Genomic DNA, 25,000 nt, shown 5'->3' with positions numbered 1-25,000 from the left:
CGGGGGAGGGAGGGAGCGAGAGAGGAGAGCGTCAAAGTGTTGCCAGTGTTCAGCTGGGGCAGGAAGTTTGACAGTCGGACGGACAGGGTTAAAAGAAGTGCTGTCTCCAAGACAACCGGTGTCAACGACGACAGGACAGCTGGTCTCTCGGAGCAGCGGGCCGGAGGACAGACAGACGGACAGAGCGGACGGGGAGGACGGGGAGCAGGCCGGTGTGTCCCAGGGACAGACAGCACGGTGCTCCCAGGGGGACGGCAGCCGAATCGGGTCGGGCTGAGAGGAAGAAGCTGAGAGGGAACCGACAGCCAACCAAGGTACCGTGATATGGCTCCTACCTATAATGTCTACCTGTGCATTACCCTACACACTAGATTACTTATATGGTTCTTGGTCTACATATACCGTTATACACTACTAGACACTAGTTCATTGAAATGGCTCCTGCTCTACCTATGACATTACACTACACACAAGATCACCTAAATGGCTCCTGCTCTACCTATGACATTACACTACACACTAGATCACCTAAATGGCTCCCAGTCTACCTATGACATTATGCAACACACTAGATCACTTACAGTATATGGGTCTTGGTCTACCTATGACATTACCCGGCCTACACACTAGTTCACTCAAATGGCTCATTCGTAGGAAATATAACAAGATAAAGAGATTCAGGAAGTACAGGTAACAAATTTGGATAAAATGAATCTCAGAATAAACTTCAGATTGTATCACTTTCCTTCTGTGTATTGTTACTGTAATGCTATTGATTACTGTTGCACAGTCGGCCTGGGTTGAGATGAATCTGTTGATGAGGTCTTTGTTTCCACAGTCCTTTGTTTTATTGTTGAATTAGCATGCTCTTTATCTGCAATGAGTTCAGCACTTCTACTAGCTATATCTTATGTATCTTTCCAACGTAAATGTCTCCGACCCATATATCTGCTACATCTCAGTTATATCTTCAGATATTGATCTAGCTCACCTATAGCTTGTCTATATGAAAAAAGCTATACCTCATGCATTTATGTAATCTATCTCTCATCTAATCATATTATGGAAGATATATCTCATATATGTCTCATCTTGTCTATCTGTATAGCAAATACCTCCCCAAAATCTATTCTATGAGCTGAACATCAAGAACTGACTTGAGAACTTCTCCGATTCATGATTTGTGATAATGTAGCTCTCCTAGTCTACAATGCACTTAGTTGAGTTTTAACGTTGTTGTTAATCCTTAGAAAAGTAGAACAGTTTGGGAAGCATTTATCTATTCTGTATCTATTTTAACAGTAGCAACTCCCAATAATACAAGAAAAACGACCACAAAGTTTGATGTTTCAAAAAACATATTCAGCATCACCATTAAAAAGTGTGTTAGATGTAAATATCAATACCATATCTCATCTATATCTCTAAGCTGTGTTCATGTCATCACTAGGGGGGGTTAAACACTCTGTTGATGTGGCGACTCCGCGAGGAGCTCTGTGGATGCTAATGTTGTGGTAGCGACAATTAGCATCCCTGTGTTCCGGGAGGTGCTCTACATGCTAGTTTGGTGTGAACCTCCAGACCGCCACAAAGCGCCCTGTGTGCACGGAGGACAGAGCTGGCGTTCATCCGCCCTCCACGCGTCTCTAGCATGTTAAATCCCCTGCCCACACACACCGTGACCCCACGAATCAGCAGGATTCTCCAAATACTTCCCTCCACCCACAGACCACTTGTGGGCCAGAAGGTCGCGGCGGCGGCTGTGTTCTTCTGTTGTTCTGTGTCCCGGGGGGCTTGGGGGGGGGTCGGGGTGCTTGGGGGGGGGGGGGTGCAGGAGCAGATGGAGGTGAGGAGCGCTGATCATGGGGTGGTTGGCCTGCGTCATCACAACATCTCTCGCTCGCCGGCTCCTGTGTGGGAGAACGTCCGCACAAAGGCTCCTCTGGATGTCTCCACTGTCTTCATGTTTATTTCATGTCGGGAGGAACGTGTGCAGGATTGTTCAGCCTGCTACACTGTCAAGTGTGTAGGTAGAATGCGTTAGATTGTTATGTGTGTAGGGGAAGTATGTGACGTTGTTAAGTGTGTAACCCGGTATCACACATTATTGTTTCTCTGCATGTAAAGGGTGTTAGATTGTTTGGTGTATAGGCTAAGTGTGTTGTTGTAAAAGAGAAACTTGCAGATTGGTAATGCTGGCAAATTAATGTGGGGAAGGTATCTTATGAATAGATTCAAAAATGATTTTCATGATTTTAGATGCTTTTCCCCGTAGCTAATGGCGTTATGTCTCATTGGACTGTGCGTCTTTTGTGCTGCGCATGCGCGTTCTGTTACAAAATGAGTCCAGTTGTAATTCTTGTGAAAAATAACTTTTTGAACCATCCTCGTTGTACTTCCCCATCACCGGGCTGGCCATAGCCCTGTTCGGTTGTTCGGTTGTTCGATTGTTTCGTTTGTTTCAATGTGTTCGAACAGCGCTTCCCAAGCAATTGCCTGGTATGCCTAATGGGATGCAGCGCCTCTGAGAGTGGCCTAGGTGTTAAAAATGGAAGACGCTGAGGTGAAGTTATGTTTGGTGGGGGGGGGGTGGAGGGGGGGGCATGGTTGGTCCCACGGTCTCAGAGAGTCACAGTGAATTCCTCTACCCTTCCTCCCACATGTCCAAGGCCCTCCCCCTATCTCATGGCCCCGCCCCCTACGTTACACAGACACGCCCCCTGCTCGCTGGCCGCGCCCCTAGCATGTCTCTCATTCCTGTGCGGGTGCCAGGTTGGCTTTCACACACTCCCCGCCTGTTACCACGGCGATGCAGCTGTCACCTGCAACATGACACAGCGGGGGGGGGGGGGGGGGGGGGAGAGAGAGAGAGCAGCCGAGAATAGAACGCAGAGAAGGAGAGGAGGAGAGGAGATGAGGAGGGAGGATGAGGAGGGGAGAGGGGAGGAGGAGATAGGGGATGAGGAGAGAGGGAGGGGGAGGAGATGGGAGAAGAGGAGAGGGGAGGGGAAGAGAGGTGAGGAGTGGAGAGGACGTGAGGGGGGAGGGAGAGGAGAGGAGCCAGAAGAGGGGGGGGGGGGGGGGAGGCCATATGTCACCTGGTTGTGTTGTTGGTCCAACTAAGTCTAATGGGGTCATATCTCTGCTATCTTTTCTCTACCTCAGCAATATCTCAGCATTATCTCACCTATATCTCATATATCACTGCACTAATTTGAAAAACGATCTTGCACTATTCTCTAATTATTTTGTTTTCCTCTTTTCTCCTCTCCCCCTCCTCTCCCCCTCCTCTCCCCCTCCTCTCCCCCTCTTTCTCGCCTCCACTCTCCTCTACTGCCCTCTCTTCGGCTCCTCCTTTTCCTCTTCTCCCCACCTCTTTCTACTCTCCCCCTCTACTCTCTCCTCCTCTCCTTCCCCCGTTCTCCTCCCTCCTCCCGTCTCCTCTCTCCTCCTCTCTTCCTCCTGCCTCCTCCTCTCTCCTCCTCTCTCCTCCTGTCTCCTCTCTCCTCCTCTCCCCTCCTTCTCTCTCCTCTCCCCTCCTCCTCTACTGTCATCCTCTCACCTCCTCTACTCTCTCCTCCTCTCCTTTCCTCTTCCTCCTCCCTCCTCCTGTCTCCTCTCCCCTCCTCCCCTCTTCTCCCCTCCTCCTCTCTCCTCCTCTCTCCTCTCCTCCCCTCTCCTCTCTCCTCCTCTCCCCTCCTCCTCTCTTCCTCCTCTCTCCTCCTCTCTCCTCTCCCCTTCTCCTCTCTCCTCCTCTCTCCTCTCCTCCCCTCTCCTCTCTCCTCCTCTCCCCTCTCCTCTCTTCCTCCTCTCTTCCTCCTCTCTCCTCCCCTCTCCTCTCTTCCTCCTCTCTCCTCCTCTCTCCTCCTCTCTCCTCTCCCCTCTCCTCCCCTCTCCTCTCCCCTCCTCTCCCCTCCTCTCCCCTCCTCTCCCCTCCTCCTCTCTTCCTCCTCTGTCCTCCTCTCTCCTCCCCTCCTCCCCTTTCCTCTCTCCTCCCCTCCTCCCCTCTCCTCTCCCCTCTCCCCTCCTCTCCCCTCTCCTCCCCTCTCCTCTCCCCTCCTCTCCCCTCCTCCTCTCTTCCTCCTCTGTCCTCCTCTCTCCTCCCCTCCTCCCCTCTCCTCTCTTCCTCCTCTGTCCTCCTCTCTCCTCCCCTCCTCCCCTCTCCTCTCTCCTCCCCTCCTCCCCTCTCCTCTCCCCTCCTCTCCCCTCCTCCTCTCCTCCTCCTCTCTCCTCCTCCAGGATGGACGACCAGGACAGAGTAAGCCAAGCCTCCAGCATGGCCACCGTCTCCTCCCTGCCCGTCCACAAAGTTTGTTAGCTTGCTTGCATTGCTTCATATGATGTCATTGTGTCTGCGTAGCCCTGCCAGCGGAGGCCAGAGTCATGTGTCATCATGTATGGCTTACACCTGTCGCCACACGCCCCTCTATGACCGCATGCTCACACAAGCATGTGCTGCATGGAAAACATGATGATGATGATGATGATGATGATCATGAAGAATGTTGTTATGTGATGGTGATGATGATGATGACGATGATGATGACGATGATGATGATGACGATGATGATGATGATGATGATTGTCAAAGTGACGGTGATGTTGACGGTTGTCATGGTTTCCCTGCAGTCCGGGGGAGGTGAGAAGCTCCAGTCGTTTGGGAAGAGGTACCGGTCGGCGAGAAGAGACCCCAACTGCCCAGTGGTCATCAGAGGCTGGCTCAACAAGAAGGTGCCTCAGCTCCTACACACACACACTCACACACACACACACACACACACACACACACACACACACACACACACACACAAGGGCACACACCTCCTACGCACACAAGCACACACCCTCTATCCTCACCTTCTAGATCCTACACACACACACACACACACACCTCCTACGTAAAAAAACAACAAAAAAACTACTTCTCACACTCACACCTCCTACATGGCTTCGACCTCCTACACATATATACCTCCTACCTCTCCCACAAAACTTCTTCCTACACAGACAAACACACACACACACACACACACACACACACACACACACACACACACACACACACACACACACACACACACACACACACACACACACCTCCAACCTCCAGCACACTTCCTACCTCCGGCAAAAAACAATTTTCTTATTTGACCTTCTGTTATCTTGCGCCAACAGTTTAAATATAATTTGAAAACATTGAATGATTTAACCCTTATGCTTTAGCTGTGTTAACTGTATGATTCTGACAATTTTGACATTCTGCTTGTGTTATAAAGGACAGTGCAGGGTTGAAACTGTGGAAGAGGAGATGGTTTGTGCTGTCAAACTACTGTTTGTTCTACTATAAAGGTAAGTTAGCTCACAGCGCACACACTCCAGCAGTAGTGCTAGCATGCTATCACACTAGCCTATTATCACACTAGTATACTCTACTATCATACTACTGTACTGTCATTCTAGCACACAAGTGTACTATCACACTCGCTGCCAACCTACCAGACTAGCATACTGTCATTCTAGCGCACTAGTTAACTATCATGCTGTCAGAATAGCACACTTGTGAACCAGCATGCTGAAAAATTGCTTTAGTCAACAGTGCTGGAAAAAACGACTTTGTCAGCAGCACACATCTGGTACTTTGTGCCTGAGTGATTTGACTGAGTTCTGTGAGTTTTGTGTGTGTTTTCTTGCAGACAGCAGAGAAGAGTGTGTGCTGGGCAGTATTCCTCTACCCAGCTACAACATCCTGTTCTGCTCCACGAGGGAATGCAAGAACAGGAAGTATACATTCAAGGTGCTCTTCTTCAACCTTTGACTCACTCTTTGGCTGTAACCTGCCTGGCTGATAAGATTAATTAACTGCTAATGAAGACTAATTGATTGAGTTTTAAGTAAAGAATAATGAAGTGTTAATTAAGACTAAACAATACCGTTTTTTATTAAAGACTAGATAAGTGTTTAATAATAAAGGATCAATACTATTTTTAAGTCAATTTAAAAAACGGAATAAATAAGTTTTAAATAAGGATTTAAGAACATACATTTTAATAACAAATACGAAATAATAAAGAGCTCTAATAAACACTAAATATGAGAGTTTTACTGAGGAGCATATTGGAGCTCCAGTAATGAACAGTGCTGTTGTGGCTGTGCCGGGAGCCAGGTGGTGCACCAGGGCATGCGCTCGTACTACTTCAGCGCGGACACCCAGGAGGACATGCTGGGCTGGGTCCGAGCTCTGGGCCAGGCCGCCGCGATGGAGCAGGAGGGCACGCTCAACAGGTGTGGAACCAGCAACCACCTGGCACGGCTCGACCCGAGCCCGAACCGAACGCACTCTCGATGCGTATACACCAAACACACACACAGCAGGCACATGAAACAAATAACCAAAGACACACACCAGACGTACAGCAAATATACTAAACAATCACACACACCAAGTATATAACCAACACATATACCAGCCATACACCAGGCCTATACCACACACACAGCAAATAAACACCTAACACACACACCAAATATGCACCGAACGCACACTGAAAATATACACAAACACACACACCAATATTAGAGCAAACACACACCACCAAAGACCAAACAACTGCAGACAACATACATCAACAGCTACATCCACCAAACAGAACAAACACACTACACACCAACACACACTAAACACACACTAAAAACAACACCACCAGACACACACTAACACAAACCACCAAATTAATATTGTAATATAACAGTTTTTCAACATATTTAACATTATTTCTACTGTATTTTAGCAGTATTGTAACAGTTTTGGTAGTAGTTCGATAGTAATTAAATTGAACAGCCTTTAAATAGCATTTCACCATTACGTCAACAGCATTGTAACAGTACCGTGCCTTATATCTGTGACTTTAGACGCTGCTGCAGTTTCCAGGACTTCTCACAGCTAGGGGGCAGCAGTGAGTCGGTGGCCAGCCCGTCCTCCGAGGGAGAATGTTTTCTCCAGAAGCCCCGACACGTCAGCCGAACGCTGAGCGAACCCAGCCACCTGACGGGCGCGCGGGGCCCGCACCCCCACGCAGAGCAGCGGGCGAGACGACCGAGGTACTGTCACACGCTAAAAACATATAAAATAGAAATAATAATAAAATATATCCATACAGAAGAAAACAAGAAAAATACAGAAATACAGAAACAATTATAACGATACAGCTGATGTACATTGAAAGTTATTTTAAGTTACTTTATTATTAACACATACTACTCTGTATGTCAGATGTAACGTTCGGTTCTCAATTTATGCGTGTCTCCTCCCCCTCAGCCCCTCCCCCAGCAGGGACCGCTGTGGTCTGGAAGACTCCGCCTCCTGCGGAGGATCCTTGACCCCTAGAGGTCAGCTGGGGTCGCGACCTCACACTCCAGTGGGAAGGGTGGACATCCGGCCCCAGAACGACCCCTTCGTGACCCCGCAGCCCCTCTTCTACACCCCCCCCTCCCCCAAACACCAGTTCAGACCACACCCCCCCACCCCCGTCCTGGAGAGATGGCTCAACAAGGTAGATGGAACACTAGTAATACTACTCATACTGTTACTACTGTACATACTAATACTACTCAAATTACAAAACTACTACGAATACTAACTAAATAAGACCTCAGTCCCCCAACCCCAGTACTGGCCAACCAGGTAAATACAATACTTGCGATACTATTCATACTAACCTCATACTACTATTAACATTACTAATACTAACTACAAGAGACCTCAACCAGGTCAACACAACACAAGTAATACTATCATACTAATCTCAACAAGGCAAATACAATACTAGTAATACCTTTACTTCTGTTATAATACCAGTTTTTGATTGTGTGTGTGTGTGTGTGTGTGTGTGTGTGTGTGTGTGTGTGCGTGTGCGTGTGTGTGTGTGTGTGTGTGTGTGTGTGTAGCCCGTAGCGACATACGGTTCTGTCCACCACGGTTCCACCGGACGGAGGCCGCTAGCAAAGGTAACGAATGATCAGTTGAACTGCTTTTCCGTCTCCTCAATCGGTCAACACACTATTCATTTAAGAATATACACTGTCAATTAAACGAGGTAGGAGTTAAGGTAGGAGTAAAACATCGGAATATATATAGGTGTAAACACAGTAGTATTACAGTAGAATTACAGTAGAATTGCAGTAGAATTGCAGTAGAATTACAGTGGAATTACTGTAGAATTACAGTAGAACTACAGTAGAATTAGAGGATTGTTGCAGCATTCCTTTCTCTCTCCTCAGTCTCACTCCACGGGGGGGTTCCCGGAAGCCCTCCCCCCGTTGCCGCGGACGACCCGACTTGGACACGTCCCCCACCCCACCCATCACCATCACCACCATCACCACGGCAACCATGTGTCCGTGTGTGTGGTTCCCACGACAACGGTAGCGAGGGTTGCTCTCCTCTTCGTGTCTGCTCTCTGGCTCTGCTCTCTCTGGTTGTGTCACCACATCTTATGCATACTTCAAAGTCAACAGTACACGTTTTACATAAAATACATTTGTACTAGATTACACAAAAGTACCTTTGGACTAATTCTGCATAAATATACTTGCACTGTTTTTCAGGCTGTGAAGCCGGAGCTGAGAGACACTCCCCCCCTCCGCCCACTGGAGACTGACGCAGACGTGAGTTAAAACAATCAATCAGACGATTAGCAAAAATCTGCCATGGATGCATAAAAAAAGAAGAAAAACAAACAGCACCATGTATCAAAATAACACTAACACCGTGTCTTCCAAATAGCGTTTCGGTCTACAAATAGCTCTGTGTGTGTCTGCAGGCTGTTCTGACCAGGTTGTGTGGGTGTGACAAGCTGCTGCAGGCTCTGTCCATGGAGCTGGCTCAGCTGCAGGTGGACAAGGTTAGTCCCAGTCTGAGACCCGACTGGTTGATAACCTGCTCACATGTTGATAAAAAGGGAAATAGGATGCTAACAAGCGATAAAGAGTTAACAAGGGATTTCCTCTCAGATCTCTGTTTCTGTTATAAACTGTTGATTAACATGTTATTAACGTGGTTATATGTGATAAAGAGCTCTTGTGTACACGCTGATCTCTTGTTGTGTTTTTAACAGTTTCATAACATGTTATTAACGTGGTATCATGTGATAAAGAACCCTCCTGTACGCTCAGATCTCTTTGTCTGTTATTGTGATATAATTCACAAATTCATACCAACAGGCCACATGTGCCCTTACCAATTAAAGAGGCTTCTTTCTCAACTTAGGGTGGGATCCTGAGCCTAGGGAGGCGTCCAGCTCATACAGGACGCCATTCATCATGCGTAAATTCTAGAGATATGAGCGGTCAAGATGTTCGAGAGACCCAGACGCTCAAGGCCACATAAAAAAGTGTAATTCCCATACATAGCCGCAAGAGAGCAGCATAGAGTACACATACGGGTATCCAGGGGGCAGTAGTTCAGCACCATGCTTAGCCAATCAGAGCACATAACTTAATCCACGCCTGCCCAGTATTAAAGTCACAACACATAGCCCAGGGGGCCAGAGCACTCTAGGTAACGCATCCATCAGATGCCCTACTAAGGGTGTACTCACACTAGGCCACCTGGCCGTGGCCGTTGGCCGTTTTCACCCCTAACCGTGCTCAACTGGCCCCATTGTTCTCTGGCCTGCACTCACACTAGGCCATCTGGCCGTGGCCGTTGGCCGTCGCAACTGTGGCCTGGCCACAGTTGGCTATTGTACAAACGTCATCACTACGTAACACGTCGTCACCAAGCGTCCGCTGCATGGACCATAATAAAGTCTGCCGCCAGTCAGAGTTTTATCAACAATGGACAGCAACAAAGAGAACACAGTTCGCACTTTGCTGAGTCTGCTGCTTATTTGGAGCCGTTCTCAGATAGAGCCCACTCTAGTTCACACCCACTAGTTCAACCGCTTGACGCCATGTTTACCGTTTAATGGGAAAGAAGGCTCGTCGCCTTTATTATATCCGTGGTCGTCGCATGGACTATACGTCATCCAGCTCAGGTTGCGTAGCCGTGCGTGTGCGCGTGTCGGCTCATTAGCATCTGTACCGTGGCGGCCCGTACCGTAGCAGCACACCTCTCCCAAGTGGCCAAGTTGGCCTGGCCTGGCCAGACTGGCCACACTCACACTGGCAGATTTGAGCACGGTTAGGTGTGAAAACGGCCACGGCCAGATGGCTTAGTGTGAGTGCACCCTAAATGTATCTCCACGCGTGCCTATACAATTCCCCTCCTTTTGCTTCATAGAGACTAGTCCAAACCTTAACCCAATAAAGTGAGTTACAAGCGACCCTGATTCGAGTACCTTTTCCAAAGAACACGGCATTATGAACCGTTTACTAACATTTTGTTACCGTGGTAACATGGTGGTAACATGGCGGTAACATGGGATCTCTGGTTGTGTTTCTAACAGTTTAACAGAGTGTTGATAACCTGTCGACAGGCGATAAAGAGCTCTCATGTCCTCTCAGATCTCTGTGGCCGTGTTGCAGGACAGTGTCCAGGTTGCCATGGAGATGGGCAGGATGCAGGTTGCCGTGGAGACCAGCAGGATGCCGCTGGAGGAGTGGAGGACCCAGGATGCGGCCCTTTCCCAGAAGGCCTTGCTGCAGGACGAGCTGGTCACTATCCGCGCCAGGATGTGTGACGTTTCTCTGGTAGGCTGTGAGGACCTGAATGGCCTCCATGTTTTTGAGGTTGGAGAGAGTGTATGTTAATGTGCGTGTGTGTGTTTGTGCGTGTGCGTGTGTGTGTGTGTGTGTGTGTGTGTGTGTGTGTGTGTGTGTGTGTGTGTGTGTGTGTGTGTGTGTGTGTGTGTGTGTGTGTGTGTGCGTGTGTGTGTTTGTGTGTGCGTGTGCGTGTGTGTAGGAGATGGAGAGGGTTTGGGCTCAGTACGAGAGGATGGAGAGTGAGTTGTCAATCATCAGATCTCACCTGCAGCACATCACAGACTTTGGATCGCCTCAGGTAACAGAACTACAGAACAAATTATATATTGGTGCCAATAAAACACAATAACATTCTCTATCTTTTAATGAATGTGTGTTCATTGTCTGTATTGTGTGTATAGTGTGTATATAATGTGTGTATATTGTCTATATTGTGTGTATATAGTGTGTATATGTTTAGATAATGTGTGTATATTGTCTGTATATTGTCTGTAAGGTGTGTATATAATGCGTGTTTATTATCTGTATTGTGTGTGTGTGTGTGTGTGTGTGTGTGTGTGTGTGTGTGTGTGTGTGTGTGTGTGTGTGTGTGTGTGTGTGTGTGTGTGTGTGTGTAGCATCAGTCCCAGGCTCAGAGGGACCTCTGGATGATGGAGGACGTCCTGTCTGCTCTGAAACCCAACCGGGACCACCATTCTGCACTGCTGAGACTACACACACTAGGTGCACACACAAACACACACACACACACACACACACACACACACACACACACACACACACACACACACACACACACACACACACACACACATACACACACACACACAACCATGCTCCTTCCAATTGATGATGACGCAGGTGACAAACCAATCATGTACTTCATGTCATCTGCACATACCAGCAGAGTGTGTGTGTTTGTGCGTGTGTGTGTATGCGTTCGTTACGATGTAAATCTTGTGATATTGCTACATAATACGTATTGTCGACTGATCATTATATTGTTCTAGTAGCAATGCCGATGTTAATACTTAATTAACTGCTGTTCCAGTGCCCCCCGCGGTGAGAGACCATCACACACACTCAACCTCCCCCCCTTCTCCGTCACAGACCCTGCAGAGCACAGCTCACATGGTAGGACTGGACCCTCTTCACTTGTGTTGTTGTTGTTGTTGTTGTTGTTGATGTTGTTGTGCTATGTCTTATGCGTTTGACCTGCCATTTTGGGTTATCGTCTTGTTTCTTTAAACTATTACTAGACTGTTATAACTGCTTTAACACTACAGGGGGCGGAGCTAATGGCCCCGACCCGCCCACCTCTACCTCAGGAACTGCAGGAAGCCAATCAGATGAGGGCTCCACAGTACGACTGGACAGATCCGTCCTATGAGGTGAGAGCGGCCTATTCTGGCCAACCCCCCCCCCCAACCTCCATGTGTTACTGAGTGTGGATTTTATATTTGAGAGAAGTTGATGTCGCATTTTTTTTTTTTACTGTGTAATCTAGATATTGACTATGCTTTTCACATCGTATAGTTTTGCGTGGTATTGACTGCGTATGTTGTTGGATAAATGTTGTGTACTGTGTCTGATATATGTCTGTTTCTTTGGTGTGTCCCGACAGAGGATTGATGGACGGGGTGATGGACGGGGTGATGGACGGGGTGATGGGAGGAGCCAAGCAGGTGAGAGTCCACAACCTGTCAGGGTTCGGTTATTGTCATGTATTTCTGTTGCGGAATTTTCCAACTGTTCGGTTATTTGAAACTCTAACCCAGAAACGTCCACTCAAGTTTCTTTGTAAATCAACTGTAAAACTGCCAAACTCTGAGATGAGAACACATTATCTGTATTCGGCCTTGTGGTTTTGACCAACATTTCCAAGGCTTGTGGTTTTGTTTAGATGTTCTATTCTTCACTGCTTCGGCGGCAAATCAAAACCAGGCTACCATAATACCATGATGAATACATGAACAGACTGAAACACAAATCGTGTTATTACTTAACTGTGTAAATACACAAACATTGTGAATCCATGAACCCTGTGATAACACAATTAGAGTGAATACATAAATAGTGTGAATTAATGAACACTTTGAAATCAGTGCATTGAAATTGTGAATCCATGAATACTCTTGAGTACATGAACATTCCCTCCTGCTATGTTCCCAGGGCCGATGGGGGGGTGGAGGCGGACACCCGAGCCTACCATCACGTCACACAAGGTATGCTCCACACACCCCCCTCCCAAGTCCACATATAGCAGCAGGTCTCTTGTTCGGCAGCCAAACTCCACGTCTCTCATCTCCTACACAACTAGGCCAGGATGCAGTACTACCTGCAGGCAACAGGGGGCGGTGGAGGCTCACTGCTGTCTGCTACCCTCTCTGCCTGCCGTCTTTATCTGTGTCAGTGTTTCCCCGCCTTACATCGTCTCTACCTCCACATCCCAATCAGTACAGCTCCAGAAACCCTACAGCCACACCAAACCACCAATGTTGTCCTCCCAACTGATTCATTAATTGTATCACTAATAACAATAACTAATAACTATAAATTTGCGTCATTATGAATTTTGTAGTGGCCAAGGAACTAATATCATAGTGTTATAATTGCATCGTTGGGAGTAATGATTAATAGCGTTTAATAATGATTCTGTATTATTCATAATGATTCAAAGAGTGAATTGATGTTCTCTCGCAGGGAGCGAGGATGGGGGAGGAGGAGCAGATGAGGACCAAGGAGAAGCCGGCCAGCCGGAAGAAACCTCCCATCATGCCATGCGGTCCTCGACGCAGCCGGAGCTCGGAACCCAGAGACGAGGTGTCTAGACCAGCCCAGACTAGACTAGACGACCAGACCAGACCCTACGAAACAGGACCAGAGACCAGACTAAACCAGACCAGCCCCGATTAGTCTAGACAAGCCAAGCCAGACCAGACCCTACTAATCAAGACCAGAGACCAGAATAGACCAGATCCGACAAGACAAGACTAGGCCAGACCAGACAAAAGACAATTAACCAGACTAGACCGGAACAGAACCGTAGACCAGACTAAACCAGAACAGAGACTAGACTAAATCAGACTAAGCCAGTACAGACTAGACTAGGCTAGACTAGACCAGATCAGAACCGTAGACCAGACTAAACCAGAACAGAGACTAGACTAAATCAGAACAGAGACTAGACCAAACTAGACTAGACCAAACAGACCAGTCTAGACTAGCCTAGACCAGATTAGACCAGAACAAACTAGTCTTGACCAGTCTAGCCCTTGTCAGCCTGGACCAGATCAGCGTGTGTCTGAGGGGGTACAGGGTCATGCCCCCGGGGGCTCCAGGTACTGTAACCAACCCCCCCCCCCCCTCGTTCCCCCAGACGCCGTTCCCGCTGCGCGTGACGCGGGTCGTCACGGCAACACTGCCCTCCTCCCTGGTGGCGCGCAGGGTGGCCGTGGATGACCCCCCCCCCGAGCTCAGCCCCCCGCTGCCCGAGCAGATCCCGGACCCCCGCCCGTCCCCCAGGCCCCCCTCGGGGCTGGACTACGTGCCGGCCCGCCACCGCGTGGTGAGCTGGGAGTCGCCCCCCCGGCAGACGGAGGACGGCGCCCGGGACGGGGGGCCGACCGCCGACACGCTGGTGAGACCCCTACCCTTCCTGGTTCTGGTGCGCTGGTTTTATTTTCTCCGATTTGGTCTAGACCCGGTTTGGTCCAGACTAATTATCAGTCTGATGTTCTGAAAATAATAATTACCACTTTCCCAACTGAATTAAATAAATTGAGTTCCTTAAAATGAATACGATTTCGTAATGAGGTTTTATGCCCTTATGACGACTTCCTGAACAGGCTCAAGGCCCGGCCTCCCGACCTTTGAACCCCGGCCAGACTCATGACCTCGCTTTGACCCCTGAGCAGAGAGAGGCCAAACTCAGACGAGTTCAGCGAATCAGAGAGAGGGTCGTCCGCAGGTCTGTGTGTGTGTGTGTGTGTGTGTGTGTGTGTGTGTGTGTGTGTGTGTGTGTGTGTGTGTGTGTGTGTGTGTGTGTGTGTGTGTGTGTGTGTGTGTGTGTGTGTGTGTGTATGAGTGTGTTTGTGTGTGCGTCTGCGTGTCCGTGTGTGTGCCTGTGTGTGTGTGTGAAATTAATTAATTAATGAATACACACTTTGATACGTTGTCCTCAATCTCGGTCTATCTCTCCCCTCCCTCGCTTCCTTCCCCTCTATTTCTCTCTCTCTCTCCTCTCTCTCCTCTCCATCGGCCCCCACCCTCTGTATTTCTCTCCCTCTCTCTCTCTCTCCTCTCCATCGGCCCCCACCCTCTCTCTCTCTCTCTCTCTCTCTCTCTCTCTCTCTCTCTCTCTCTCTCTCTCTCTCTCTCTCTCTCTCTCTCTCTCTCTCTCTCTCTCTCAGTGCAGTAAGAGAGAGCTCTACCACTCCTGTTCACCTGTCAGACAAAGAAGTTCCTCTCCTGACTGATGACAGGAAGCTGGCCGGCCAGACGCCAGGTACTTCCTGTGACATCGCCGTGTTCCCAGTTGCCATGGTGACTGGGTCTCGGCATTCAAACCTTTCTCTATGACACACTGAACAGTGGCAATGGGATTCAGAAGTAGACATAGAAAATTCGAACAAATAATTGCATGGTGCATGAGGATGCTTCCTATATCATTATAGTGTGATGAGTGTTTAACCAAAGTGAACTCAATTTGAACTGCACCAATTCTAGCAGATGTACAAACTGCACTTTTAAAATAAGTAATATTAGAGCTTCCTGCTGCCAAAATACAGGCTAGCTCAGCTAAAAGAAGAAGAACATAGCTTGGCTAACAGAATATAGCTAGGCACAAGGCAAATAGCGAAGCTAAAAGTTCCAAGCTAGTTTACAGAATATAGTTAGGCTAAAACAAACATAAAACAAAATATACCTAGGCAAACAAACTAAGCCTAGGCTTAGACAAGACAGCGAGGCTAACAGAACATAGCTAGGCTAACAGAACATAGCTAGGCTAACAGAACATAGCTAGGCTAACAGAACATAGCTAGGCTAACAGAACATAGCTAGGCTAACAGAACAGGGTTGGGCTCAGAGAACTGAATGAGTTCTGATGAACGGGCGGCGGCGGGGGGCGGGGTCATGAAGCTCATGCCTTTATCCCTCCATCCTCTTGCTGGTGCAGGGGTCCGTTGCCATAGCGACGGGTCAGCCGAGCGCCGGGGCGGTGCGGCCGAGGAGAAGGAGGCGGAGCCGAGGAGCCGCCTCCCGCCCCCTGCAGGCGGCGAGCGGCCAGCGCCCCGCGGTACGAACGGCTCCGTCAAACACTCCAGCTCCGTGACCTGGTACCAGCGGGAGGACGGGCGCCAGGTCTCCCCGGACCGTCGCCGTGGAGACGACCGGTCCCAGTCCAGCCGGGCCCAGTGGTTCCTCTCCACCAATCAGTGGCAGGGGTTCATCCCGCTGCAGAGCCAGGGGGCGGAGCCACTCTGTGACCAGGAGGTCGCCGACATCACCGGCCGGCCGGAAAAACCCGAGGAGCCGGTGTCCGACGCCGGCGACGCCACCTCCTCCTCCTCTTCCTCCTCCCACGTCAGCCACCTCAGCCTGGAGAAGATGAAGGAGAACCACGCGCTGTTCTACCAGATCGCGTGCGACGTCAGCATCTCGGACACGGACATCACACCGGGCGACCACAACGGAAACGACGTCAACGACCGAAGCGACCAAAATGTCCGAAGCGACCGGAACAACAACAACGACGCTGAAAGCTCGGAGGAGCCGCCCGGGGAGGGGGTCCCGGTCTCCGAGGGTCAGAGTGGTACCACTCGGAGGGCGTGGGACGCCCTGTTCCACGGCATCAGCCTTCCGGCACCTTCTGATTGGTTCAGCAGCTCTTCTTCCCTGTCCAAACAAGGAGGAGACCCAGAGGAGCTCAGGATCCAGGAGGAGCTGGAAGCTTTAGCCCCTGAAGTCCTGCCGGAGGTCTCCTGCTCCTCCTCCTCCTCCACCTCCTCCTCCTCCACCTACTCCTCCTCCTCCCAGCAGGACGTCCTCCACCACCTCAAAGGGGAGGGGAGAGGAGACGGGGCGGAGAAGGGGAAGGAGGAAGAGGCCCCCCGACTTGGGGATGAACCAGGGGGAGTGACGAAGGCCTCAGAGGAGGTAGTGATCTTGGAGGAGGTGAAGAGGGAGCAGGAGGCCGTGAAGAGGGACCAAGATGAGGGGAAGAAGGGCCAGGAGGGGAGGAAGAGGAACCAGGAGCAGACCAGGGTGTTTAGGAAGAGCAGCAGTTTGAGTGACAGTAGAGAGGCCATCCCTGGCGACTCCGGGTTTGGTGACGTCACAACGGTGTTAAGAGGAGCTGGTTTTGGCAACACCAGGGTGACCGTCCTGCGGACGAGTTTGTAGAGAGAGAGAGAGAGAGAATGTCTCGTGAACCTAAAGTACCGAAGAGAACAGAAGAGGTGAGGGGGAGGAGGTGGGGAAGAGGAGAGGAAGACTGCGGCTGAGAAAGACTTTGAGAACGTGGACATTAATAGATATTTGGAATATCAAAATGGAAACAAATGAAAGATAAAAATGATTCCAATGAAAATGTTTGAATAATAATGTACTGCTATTTGTCGTCAGCGATATATGGTGATTTAAAAAATATGCCTAATGTGGAGAAATAAACGTACATATTTTATATATGCAGGGAGGTAAACCTATACTGTATAGGGGTGCTTAACCATTGGTCCATTCCGTCCCGTGACTGACTGTTACTGTTGGGTTGTGACTGTTACTGTTGAGTTGTGACTAACTGTTGGGTTGCAAATTAGTTAATGTTTTAATCTCTAACATCTCAACGTGTTCCTGATTGTCCTAATTAATAAACGTGGCGTATGTGTTGCTACAGCTCTCGCATAAGTGATACGTATATTTATAGCTTTCAGGGGGTTGCGTCTATAATTCGGGACCGTCCTCTCTCGTAGCTCGTGCAGAAGACTGTCATTAACCCTCGCTTGCCCGGTTCCGGTAAAAAAAAAAGCCTTTGTCACTTTAAATGCTCCCCGTGTCTCAGTGCATGACATCATTGTCTGAGAACACATTACATCATCTGTTCCAGCCTTGCTCTCTTAAAGCGAGAAGCACCTTGTGTGGACCGGACCCACAGAGAGGAGTGAGGATGCAGAGATCCAGGGACCAGACACACACAAATGACGTCATGCACAGCGGCTAATGAATGATTACAAGTTTGATTATACCTGATCATGTCTCCATCTGTTGTGGGCCAATATGTCACCGAGTCCGTTTCCTACATCGTTCAGAAGTGTTTTCCCCCCATTTTCCTCCCGTGGACTTTGTCATGTAAATGTTCATTTATGATGACTTGTCAAGAAGGTCTAACCGGAGCTCGATGACGTCATACATCTTCAACTCCCAGTGATGGAGACAAAGCGGGACCGTCTATTATAATAAAGCTCAGAGTCGACAAAGCTGCCTGTCACGTGATCCGCACCTTTAACTAAATGTTACCAATTCTACATATGGCCACGCGCTTGATTATAAATCAATTGTATGATTGCCCTGCACCCGTGTGTGAGTGTGTGTTTGTTAATGTGTCAGTGTGTAGCTGTGTGTCTGTGTGTGGGTATGCGCGTGCGTGCGTGCGAGTGAGCGTGCGTGTAAATCACGGAGTAGAGAGATCGGTGCGCGTCGCGAGAGGAGAGAGTGTTCCTTTAAGAAGAGGCTTCGGAGGGGAGGAAGAGGAGAGAAAACACATAGGCGGCTCGGCTCGAGGGGAGCGGACACAGCACCGGAATATCTCCCGGTAAACACGGAGGGACGGGATGGGCTCCGCGCGTGGATGACCGAGGTAAGGGATGGACCCCTCGCGCCCTCCGCCATGCAGCCTCGTTTCCTCTGAACGGAATTAGACGTCAAATAAGCACGGAGCGGGCTGCAAACAGAACAGTCTCGTGCGTGCGTGCAGGCGCGTGCATGGTGTGTGTGTGTGTGTGTGTGTGTGTGTGTGTGTGTGTGTGTGTGTGTGTGTGTGTGTGTGTGTGTGTGTGTGTGTGTGTGTGTGTGTGTGTGTGTGAGAATAAAAGGCTATTTAAATGGATAATAATGTCACGGTTTAACGTGCACCTCAGCGATACAGCGCGATGTATTGAGGGCGCGCTCCACCGTCGTACCTGCACGGGGAGGATGGTAGGGTGTAGGGTGGTAGGGTGGAGGGTGGAGGATGGTAGATTGGAGGACGGTATGGCTTAGGGTGGTATGGTGTGGGCTACGGCGCCTGTACATTGGGACTAACGGCGCGCCGGAGCAGCCGTGTGTGTGATTGGCTGTATAGTGGAACATCTGGGCCTGGCTGTCAGCCTCAGCAGATCCATCCCAGAATACTCTCATCCGGACCCGCTATTACCGCTCCCCGGCGCGAGCCTCACATCATCAGAGCTCACATCTTAGGATCCGGATTCATAGAAAGATCTACTATAGCACGACGGGTGTACCGCGCCGCGCGTGCACGAGCACACGCGTGTGCGTGAGTGTGTGAATGTGTGTGTGTGTGTGTGTGTGTGTGTGTGTGTGTGTGTGTGTGTGTGTGTGTGTGTGTGTGTGTGTGTGTGTGTGTGTGTGTGTGTGTGAGGAGCACTCGAGCCTCGGAATCTCTCGAGCTGTCATCTCGTCTCGCGGTCTCTCCTGTAGGATTATTACTTATTGATCACAGCGGTGCGCCTAGTGCTCGTTGCTCTGAGACGTTCAGCTACGCCATTTCAAATACTGCCGGATGTCAAATGTTTAAAAATCTTTTTATAGCTACATTGGTTCTCTCTCTCTCTCTCTCTCTCTCTCTCTCTCTCTCTCTCTCTCTCTCTCTCTCTCTCTCTCTCTCTCTCTCTCTCTCTCTCTCTCTCGCAAGCACACACGTCTGTGTGTACTCATGATGTGCTGATGCACACACACGGACAGTGCCATAGAGATGCACATAAACCAACAGAGACACGAACACACACACACACACACACACACACACACACACACACACACACACACACACACACACACACACACACACACACACACACACACACACACACACACACACACACACACAGAGCCTGCAAAAGAGATGCCCAGGCACCTCATGGTTCACCCTAGCGTCACATGACGCTATGACGTCATGTGCCGATAACAAATATAAATAAATAAATATGTATACATACCCTTTATTCTATGTAGGCCAACATTTACAATGCAGATATCACCGAGTGGTCTTAGTAAAGCGCCGCACGAAGCCCTACTGTCATCTTATATAGTCTAACGTCACACTATAGACATACATGCTGTAGACCTACGATCAAATTATGATCACATGCAAGCCTATAGTCACAGTAGATGGCAACGGTCACATGAATATGCTATCAATCTGGATTATTATCACATGCAGCCATCCTATCATACTGGATAACCTAAACTGTACACATACTATCACATTACATATTCTCACACATACTCTCACATTACATATTCTCACACATACTCTCACATTACATGTTTGCACATGTAGGCCTACTGTCCTATATCATCACATGCAGAATGCTTCCAACCTCCATCTTGGTTCTTGAGGGCCTGGGTTAACCAAAACGCACGGGTGTTTCTTTGGTCCCCTAGTTGACCCGCTCTCCTCATCTGTTGCCGTAGAAACACTCCCATCAAAGCTGTGTTGTGATGGGCTGTTTGCTCTCCCTTTCAGCTATTCCAACCCCTGTGTTGAGGATTCCAGCCTCAAACCCACCTCTTCCCTTCCCTACCCCCACCCACCCCCATCGGCTGCCACCACCCCCCAGCCGGGACAGCTCCTCCGTCGGCTCACCTTCTGGATCCCCTACCCCCCCGGGGGGACGAGGAGCTCTGGGGAAGGAGAAGCCATGCGTTGAAGGAGTGGGCCGGGTCTTTTTCTTTTTTCCATGGCACTTTGTGGCACCGCTCATAGAAGACCCACGACCCGAACACACCGAGGGAGTCTGGAACCGAGAAGAACCTGAGAACCTGGAACCTGGAACCTGGAACCTGAGAACCTGGAACCTGGAACCTGGGCCCGGGACCAGAGACTAGCCGCTGTTAGGAAACCTCCGTCACCCGCCAGCGTCTCATGATGATGTGCGAGGTGATGCCCACCATTTCTGAGGACGGCCGCGGGGGTCCGGGCGGGGGTCTCTCGTCCCCGGCGGGGAGCGGGGGGCCCGGGGGGGCCACCGGAGGAGCGGGTTACGGCGGCCGGGAGCCCCGAGGAGGAGGGGGGGACGAGGGCGGCAGCACGGGGAACCTGGAGTCCCTGATGGTGAACATGCTGACGGAGAGGGAGCGGCTGCTGGAGAGTCTGAGGGAGACGCAGGACTGCCTCGGGACGGCCCAGCTCCGGCTCAGAGAGCTGGGCCACGAGAAGGACTCCCTGCAGAGACAGCTGTCCATCGCCCTGCCGCAGGTAGGGGGCATGGTTAGTATGACGGGTTCTGGAGGGTCGGGGGCGTGGATGATGGAGGTATCGTATGGATGATGCTAGCGTCGCATGGATAACAGTGTACCTTTATCCCTACAATGCTACCGCTAACCAGGGAACACTATGGCATGGATAATGGTATTATAGCATGATTAATGGTAGTAGAGTGTGGATAATGGTATTATAGCATGATTAATGGTAGTAGAGTATGGATAACGGTTGTATTGTAAGGATAATGGTTGTATTGTATGGATAAGGGTAGAATTGTATGGATAAAGGTACTATTGTATGGATTAAGGTACTATTCTAAGGATAATGTTAGTATTGTATGGATAATGGTAGTATTGTATGGATAATGGTAGTATTATATGGATAATGGTATAGAGTATGGATAATGTTAGAATTGTAAGGATAATGGTAGCGTTATACGGATAATGGTGTATGGATCATGGTAGTATTGTATAGATCATTGCATATTCTAAGGATAATGTTAGTATGTATGGATAATGGTTGCATTGTAGGGATAATGGACGTATTATATGGATTATGGTAGCATTATAAAGATAATGTAGTATTCTAAGGATAATGGTAGTATTATAAGGATAATAGTAGTATTGTATAGATCAGGGTATATTCTAAGGATAATGGTAGTATTGTATGGATAATGGTAGCATTGTATGGATAATGGTAGTTTTGTATGGATAATGGTAGTATTATAAGGATAATAGTGGTATTGTATGGATAATGGTAGTATTGTATGGATAATGGTTGTATTGTATGGATAATGGTTGTATTTTATGTGCAATAAAATAAGCATGGTGAAAAGATATCCCTGTTTTTCCGGGGACAGTCCCTGCTCCTGGTGGCCTGTCAGAGGATGGGGCTGGCTCCTGGTGGCTGGTGGTCAGAGGCTGGGGCTGGCTCCTGGTGGCTCCTGGTGGCTCCTGGTGGCTCCTGGTGGTCAGAGGCTGGGCTGGCTCCTGGTGGCTCCTGGTGGTCAGAGGCTGGGCTGGCTGCTGGTGGCTCCTGGTGGCTCCTGGTGGCTCCGGGTGGCTCCTGGTGGTCAGAGGCTGGGCTGGCTCCTGGTGGCTCCTGGTGGCTCCTGGTGGCTCCTGGTGGCTCCTGGTGGTCAGAGGCTGGGCTGGCTCCTGGTGGCTCCTGGTGGCTCCTGGTGGCTCCTGGTGGCTCCTGGTGGTCAGAGGCTGGGCTGGCTCCTGGTGGCTCCTGGTGGTCAGAGGCTGGGCTGGCTCCTGGTGGCTCCTGGTGGCTCCTGGTGGCTGGTGGTCAGAGGCTGGGGCTGGCTCCTGGTGGCTCCTGGTGGCTCCTGGTGGCTCCTGGTGGTCAGAGGCTGGGGCTGGCTCCTGGTGGCTCCTGGTGGCTCCTGGTGGCTCCTGGTGGCTCCTGGTGGCTCCTGGTGGCTCCTGGTGGCTGGTGGTCAGAGGCTGGGCTGGCTCCTGGTGGTCAGAGGCTGGGCTGGCTCCTGGTGGCTCCTGGTGGCTCCTGGTGGTCAGAGGCTGGGGCTGGCTCCTGGTGGTCAGAGGCTGGGCTGGCTCCTGGTGGCTCCTGGTGGCTCCTGGTGGTCAGAGGCTGGGGCTGGCTCCTGGTGGTCAGAGGCTGGGCTGGCTCCTGGTGGCTGGTGGTCAGAGGCTGCGGCTGGCTCCTGATACATCGCTGTTTCCAAAAGATATATTAATAGATTTGGTAATGGCAAAAGGTTCTAGCTTCCTCATCAATATTCATTTTGGGACAGTTGGTAATTAGTCTTATGTCTATCTGAAAGACTGTGACGCAACCCTGCTATGCTTGGTCTATCTACCGGCTTTATACCATAAGCAGTCACGACCGATCAGAAACAGTGTGCTATGGATCCAATATAGAATCATCCCCTTTTTGAGTAGCCTACTTTGGCTTAGCTTGGCTTGGACATCGTCTCTTAGACTCAGAGTAATACATGCAATAATAATGTATCATTATAATAATGACCTAATCAAAATATCTCCCATTAATTTTTATTCCAGAAATAATAACGTCAGACTATAAACGTCCCTGTTTTTCAAATGGTAGCATCGTACACGTAATAGTAGTATTATATGGGTAAAGATAGTATCAAATGGGGTAATTGTTGCATCCTATAGGTAATGGCAGGATTGTGTATGAATGGACAGATAGGAGGACTAGAATAGAACATTGCAGGGAAGAGGAGAAGCAAAGCCTTCAGCCGTCCGCTCTGCCGAGCCAACAGTCCCACTGTGTCACCATCTGTAAAGTTCTCTTTTGATTTCCTTCTCCTCCAGCCCTTCCCCTGTAGTCGTTCTCTTGTTTGCTCTTTCTAATAGGCTCTGTCAGTGTTGCTCGGTTCTGTTCGGGTGGTGCTCGGTTCAGCCAAGGTGTTGCCAGGTTAAGTGAGTGTTGCGAGGTTCTGTTAGGTTCTTTGCTAGGTTCTGAAGGTGTTTCTTGGCCTTGTTAGGGTGTTTTTAGATTATGTTAGGGGCGTTGCTATGTTAACGTTGCCGGGTTTCTGTCTGTGATGATCCGTCTGTAAAGGTGTTGCTAGGTTCTGTTAACGTGATGCTATGTTCTGTTAGTGTTGCTATGTTATGTTCATGTTGCTAGGTTGGGTCATTCCTGTTCCAAGGGTCCTATATATTCCCCAGTTTTACATGTGCTCTCCCAAGGTCTGACCTTCTCTGTCCTGCGTTTCCCAGCTCTATGTAGCACAGGATTGGAACCTGATAAAGATCTTTGATGGCTTAATAGGATACGGGCTATTGTCAGAAACTCGTCAAATAGGGTTTCTGTTCCCGGAGTACTGCCATATGGCCCTCACTGTAACAGGCGGGCCTACACTCAAGGGAACAACTTCATCAAATGGTTGGAGTCACCGAAGGACAGCTTAATGCTTCCCTTGGTGTAAACTAGCCTAGCATCCATGTTTTTGAATCAAACTCACACACTTCACATTGGGCTTCTATTGATATTTAAAAAATCCCATAGTACTTAAATAATAAATCCAGTATTTTTTTTTTTGGTTATTCTAAATTTAGCTATAGTGGATTTTGAACATCTTCTATTTTAAGCTGTGACTGACAGCGGACCCTAGGAACACAGGGCCCTGTGAACCTAGGTACCTGCCTGGTTGTCTATCCCTCCGCTGGTTTCCTGTCCAGTACAGGATCCAACTCAAGGCTTCCCTTGTGTCCCACCAGTGCCTCCATGGCACTGCCCCCCTATATATCAAAGAGCTCATGACCCCCCATTCCTCCTCACGCCACCTCCGCTCTCAACAGGCCAACCTCCTCCAGCTTCTGAGGCTCCGAACTATGGGCGCACTTTGAGGTCATTGAGTTGATGTGAAGTGCGTTATAAATAAAATGTATTATCATTATTATCACCAAAATAGACCTTGGGAACATAGATCCGCTCCCTGCCCGGTTCCGTTAGCGTTGCTAGTCTCTGTTAGTGTGTTGCTATGTTCTGTCAGTGCTGTTATGTTCTGTTAGCGTTGCTAGTCTCTGTTAGCGTGGTGCTATGTTCTGTGAGTATGATGTTATGTTCTGGTAGTGCGACTAGTTTGTGTTAGTATTGCTAGGCTCTGTCAGTATTGTTAGATTATATTAGTATGGATAGGTAATGTAAGTGTGATGTTATATTCTGTTAGTGTTGCTAGTTTCGGTGAGTGTTGCTAGGCTTAGTTAGCATTGTTAGGTTCTGTTAGCTTTATTAGGTTCTGTAAGTATCGTTAGGCTCTGTTCAGGTGTTGCTAGGCTCTGCCAGGTTGTGGAAAGAACTTCTCCCGCGACCAAATAACAA

General features: G+C 49.4%; 2 protein-coding genes across 9 annotated transcripts in view; both read left to right on the top strand.

Moving 5' to 3' along the window:
- The window catches only part of plekha4 (pleckstrin homology domain containing A4), a 17,637-nt gene extending 30 nt beyond the window's left edge, over positions 1-17,607 (top strand). The window contains exons 1-24 of one of the 4 annotated variants that reach the window (XM_030340683.1): positions 1-314; positions 4,240-4,258; positions 4,630-4,731; positions 5,277-5,349; positions 5,694-5,794; positions 6,164-6,282; positions 6,910-7,098; positions 7,316-7,550; positions 7,945-8,004; positions 8,278-8,421; positions 8,605-8,664; positions 8,820-8,900; positions 10,504-10,689; positions 10,901-10,999; positions 11,319-11,424; positions 11,753-11,835; positions 11,988-12,092; positions 12,326-12,386; positions 12,874-12,926; positions 13,405-13,524; positions 14,081-14,341; positions 14,550-14,671; positions 15,114-15,208; positions 15,881-17,607. The exon at positions 1-314 is cut by the window's left edge and continues 30 nt beyond it. In XM_030340683.1, the coding sequence (XP_030196543.1) occupies positions 4,241-4,258; positions 4,630-4,731; positions 5,277-5,349; positions 5,694-5,794; positions 6,164-6,282; positions 6,910-7,098; positions 7,316-7,550; positions 7,945-8,004; positions 8,278-8,421; positions 8,605-8,664; positions 8,820-8,900; positions 10,504-10,689; positions 10,901-10,999; positions 11,319-11,424; positions 11,753-11,835; positions 11,988-12,092; positions 12,326-12,386; positions 12,874-12,926; positions 13,405-13,524; positions 14,081-14,341; positions 14,550-14,671; positions 15,114-15,208; positions 15,881-17,106 (3,699 nt within the window). In that variant the 5' untranslated portion in view covers positions 1-314; position 4,240 and the 3' untranslated portion in view covers positions 17,107-17,607. Of the gene's footprint in view, positions 315-4,239; positions 4,310-4,629; positions 4,732-5,276; positions 5,350-5,693; positions 5,795-6,163; positions 6,283-6,909; positions 7,099-7,315; positions 7,551-7,944; positions 8,005-8,277; positions 8,422-8,604; positions 8,665-8,819; positions 8,901-10,503; positions 10,690-10,900; positions 11,000-11,318; positions 11,425-11,752; positions 11,836-11,987; positions 12,093-12,325; positions 12,387-12,873; positions 12,927-13,404; positions 13,525-14,080; positions 14,342-14,549; positions 14,672-15,113; positions 15,209-15,880 lie in introns of all 4 variants that reach the window. The other 3 variants (XM_030340680.1, XM_030340681.1, XM_030340679.1) reach the window with 3 other exon arrangements.
- An 840-nt stretch (positions 17,608-18,447) lies between these two features.
- Positions 18,448-25,000, top strand: part of LOC115531422 (liprin-alpha-3) — a 22,911-nt gene continuing 16,358 nt past the window's right edge. For 2 of the 5 annotated variants that reach the window (XM_030340687.1, XM_030340685.1), the window contains exons 1-2: positions 18,450-18,556; positions 20,444-21,175. In XM_030340687.1, the coding sequence (XP_030196547.1) occupies positions 20,843-21,175 (333 nt within the window). In that variant the 5' untranslated portion in view covers positions 18,450-18,556; positions 20,444-20,842. Of the gene's footprint in view, positions 18,557-20,443; positions 21,188-25,000 lie in introns of all 5 variants that reach the window. The other 3 variants (XM_030340686.1, XM_030340684.1, XM_030340688.1) reach the window with 2 other exon arrangements.

This window comes from Gadus morhua, chromosome 18, assembly GCF_902167405.1.
Source record: "Gadus morhua chromosome 18, gadMor3.0, whole genome shotgun sequence".
NCBI lineage: Eukaryota > Metazoa > Chordata > Actinopteri > Gadiformes > Gadidae > Gadus > Gadus morhua.
Note: the sequence above shows the minus strand (reverse complement) of the source record. Positions and strands in the feature narration are given on the sequence as shown.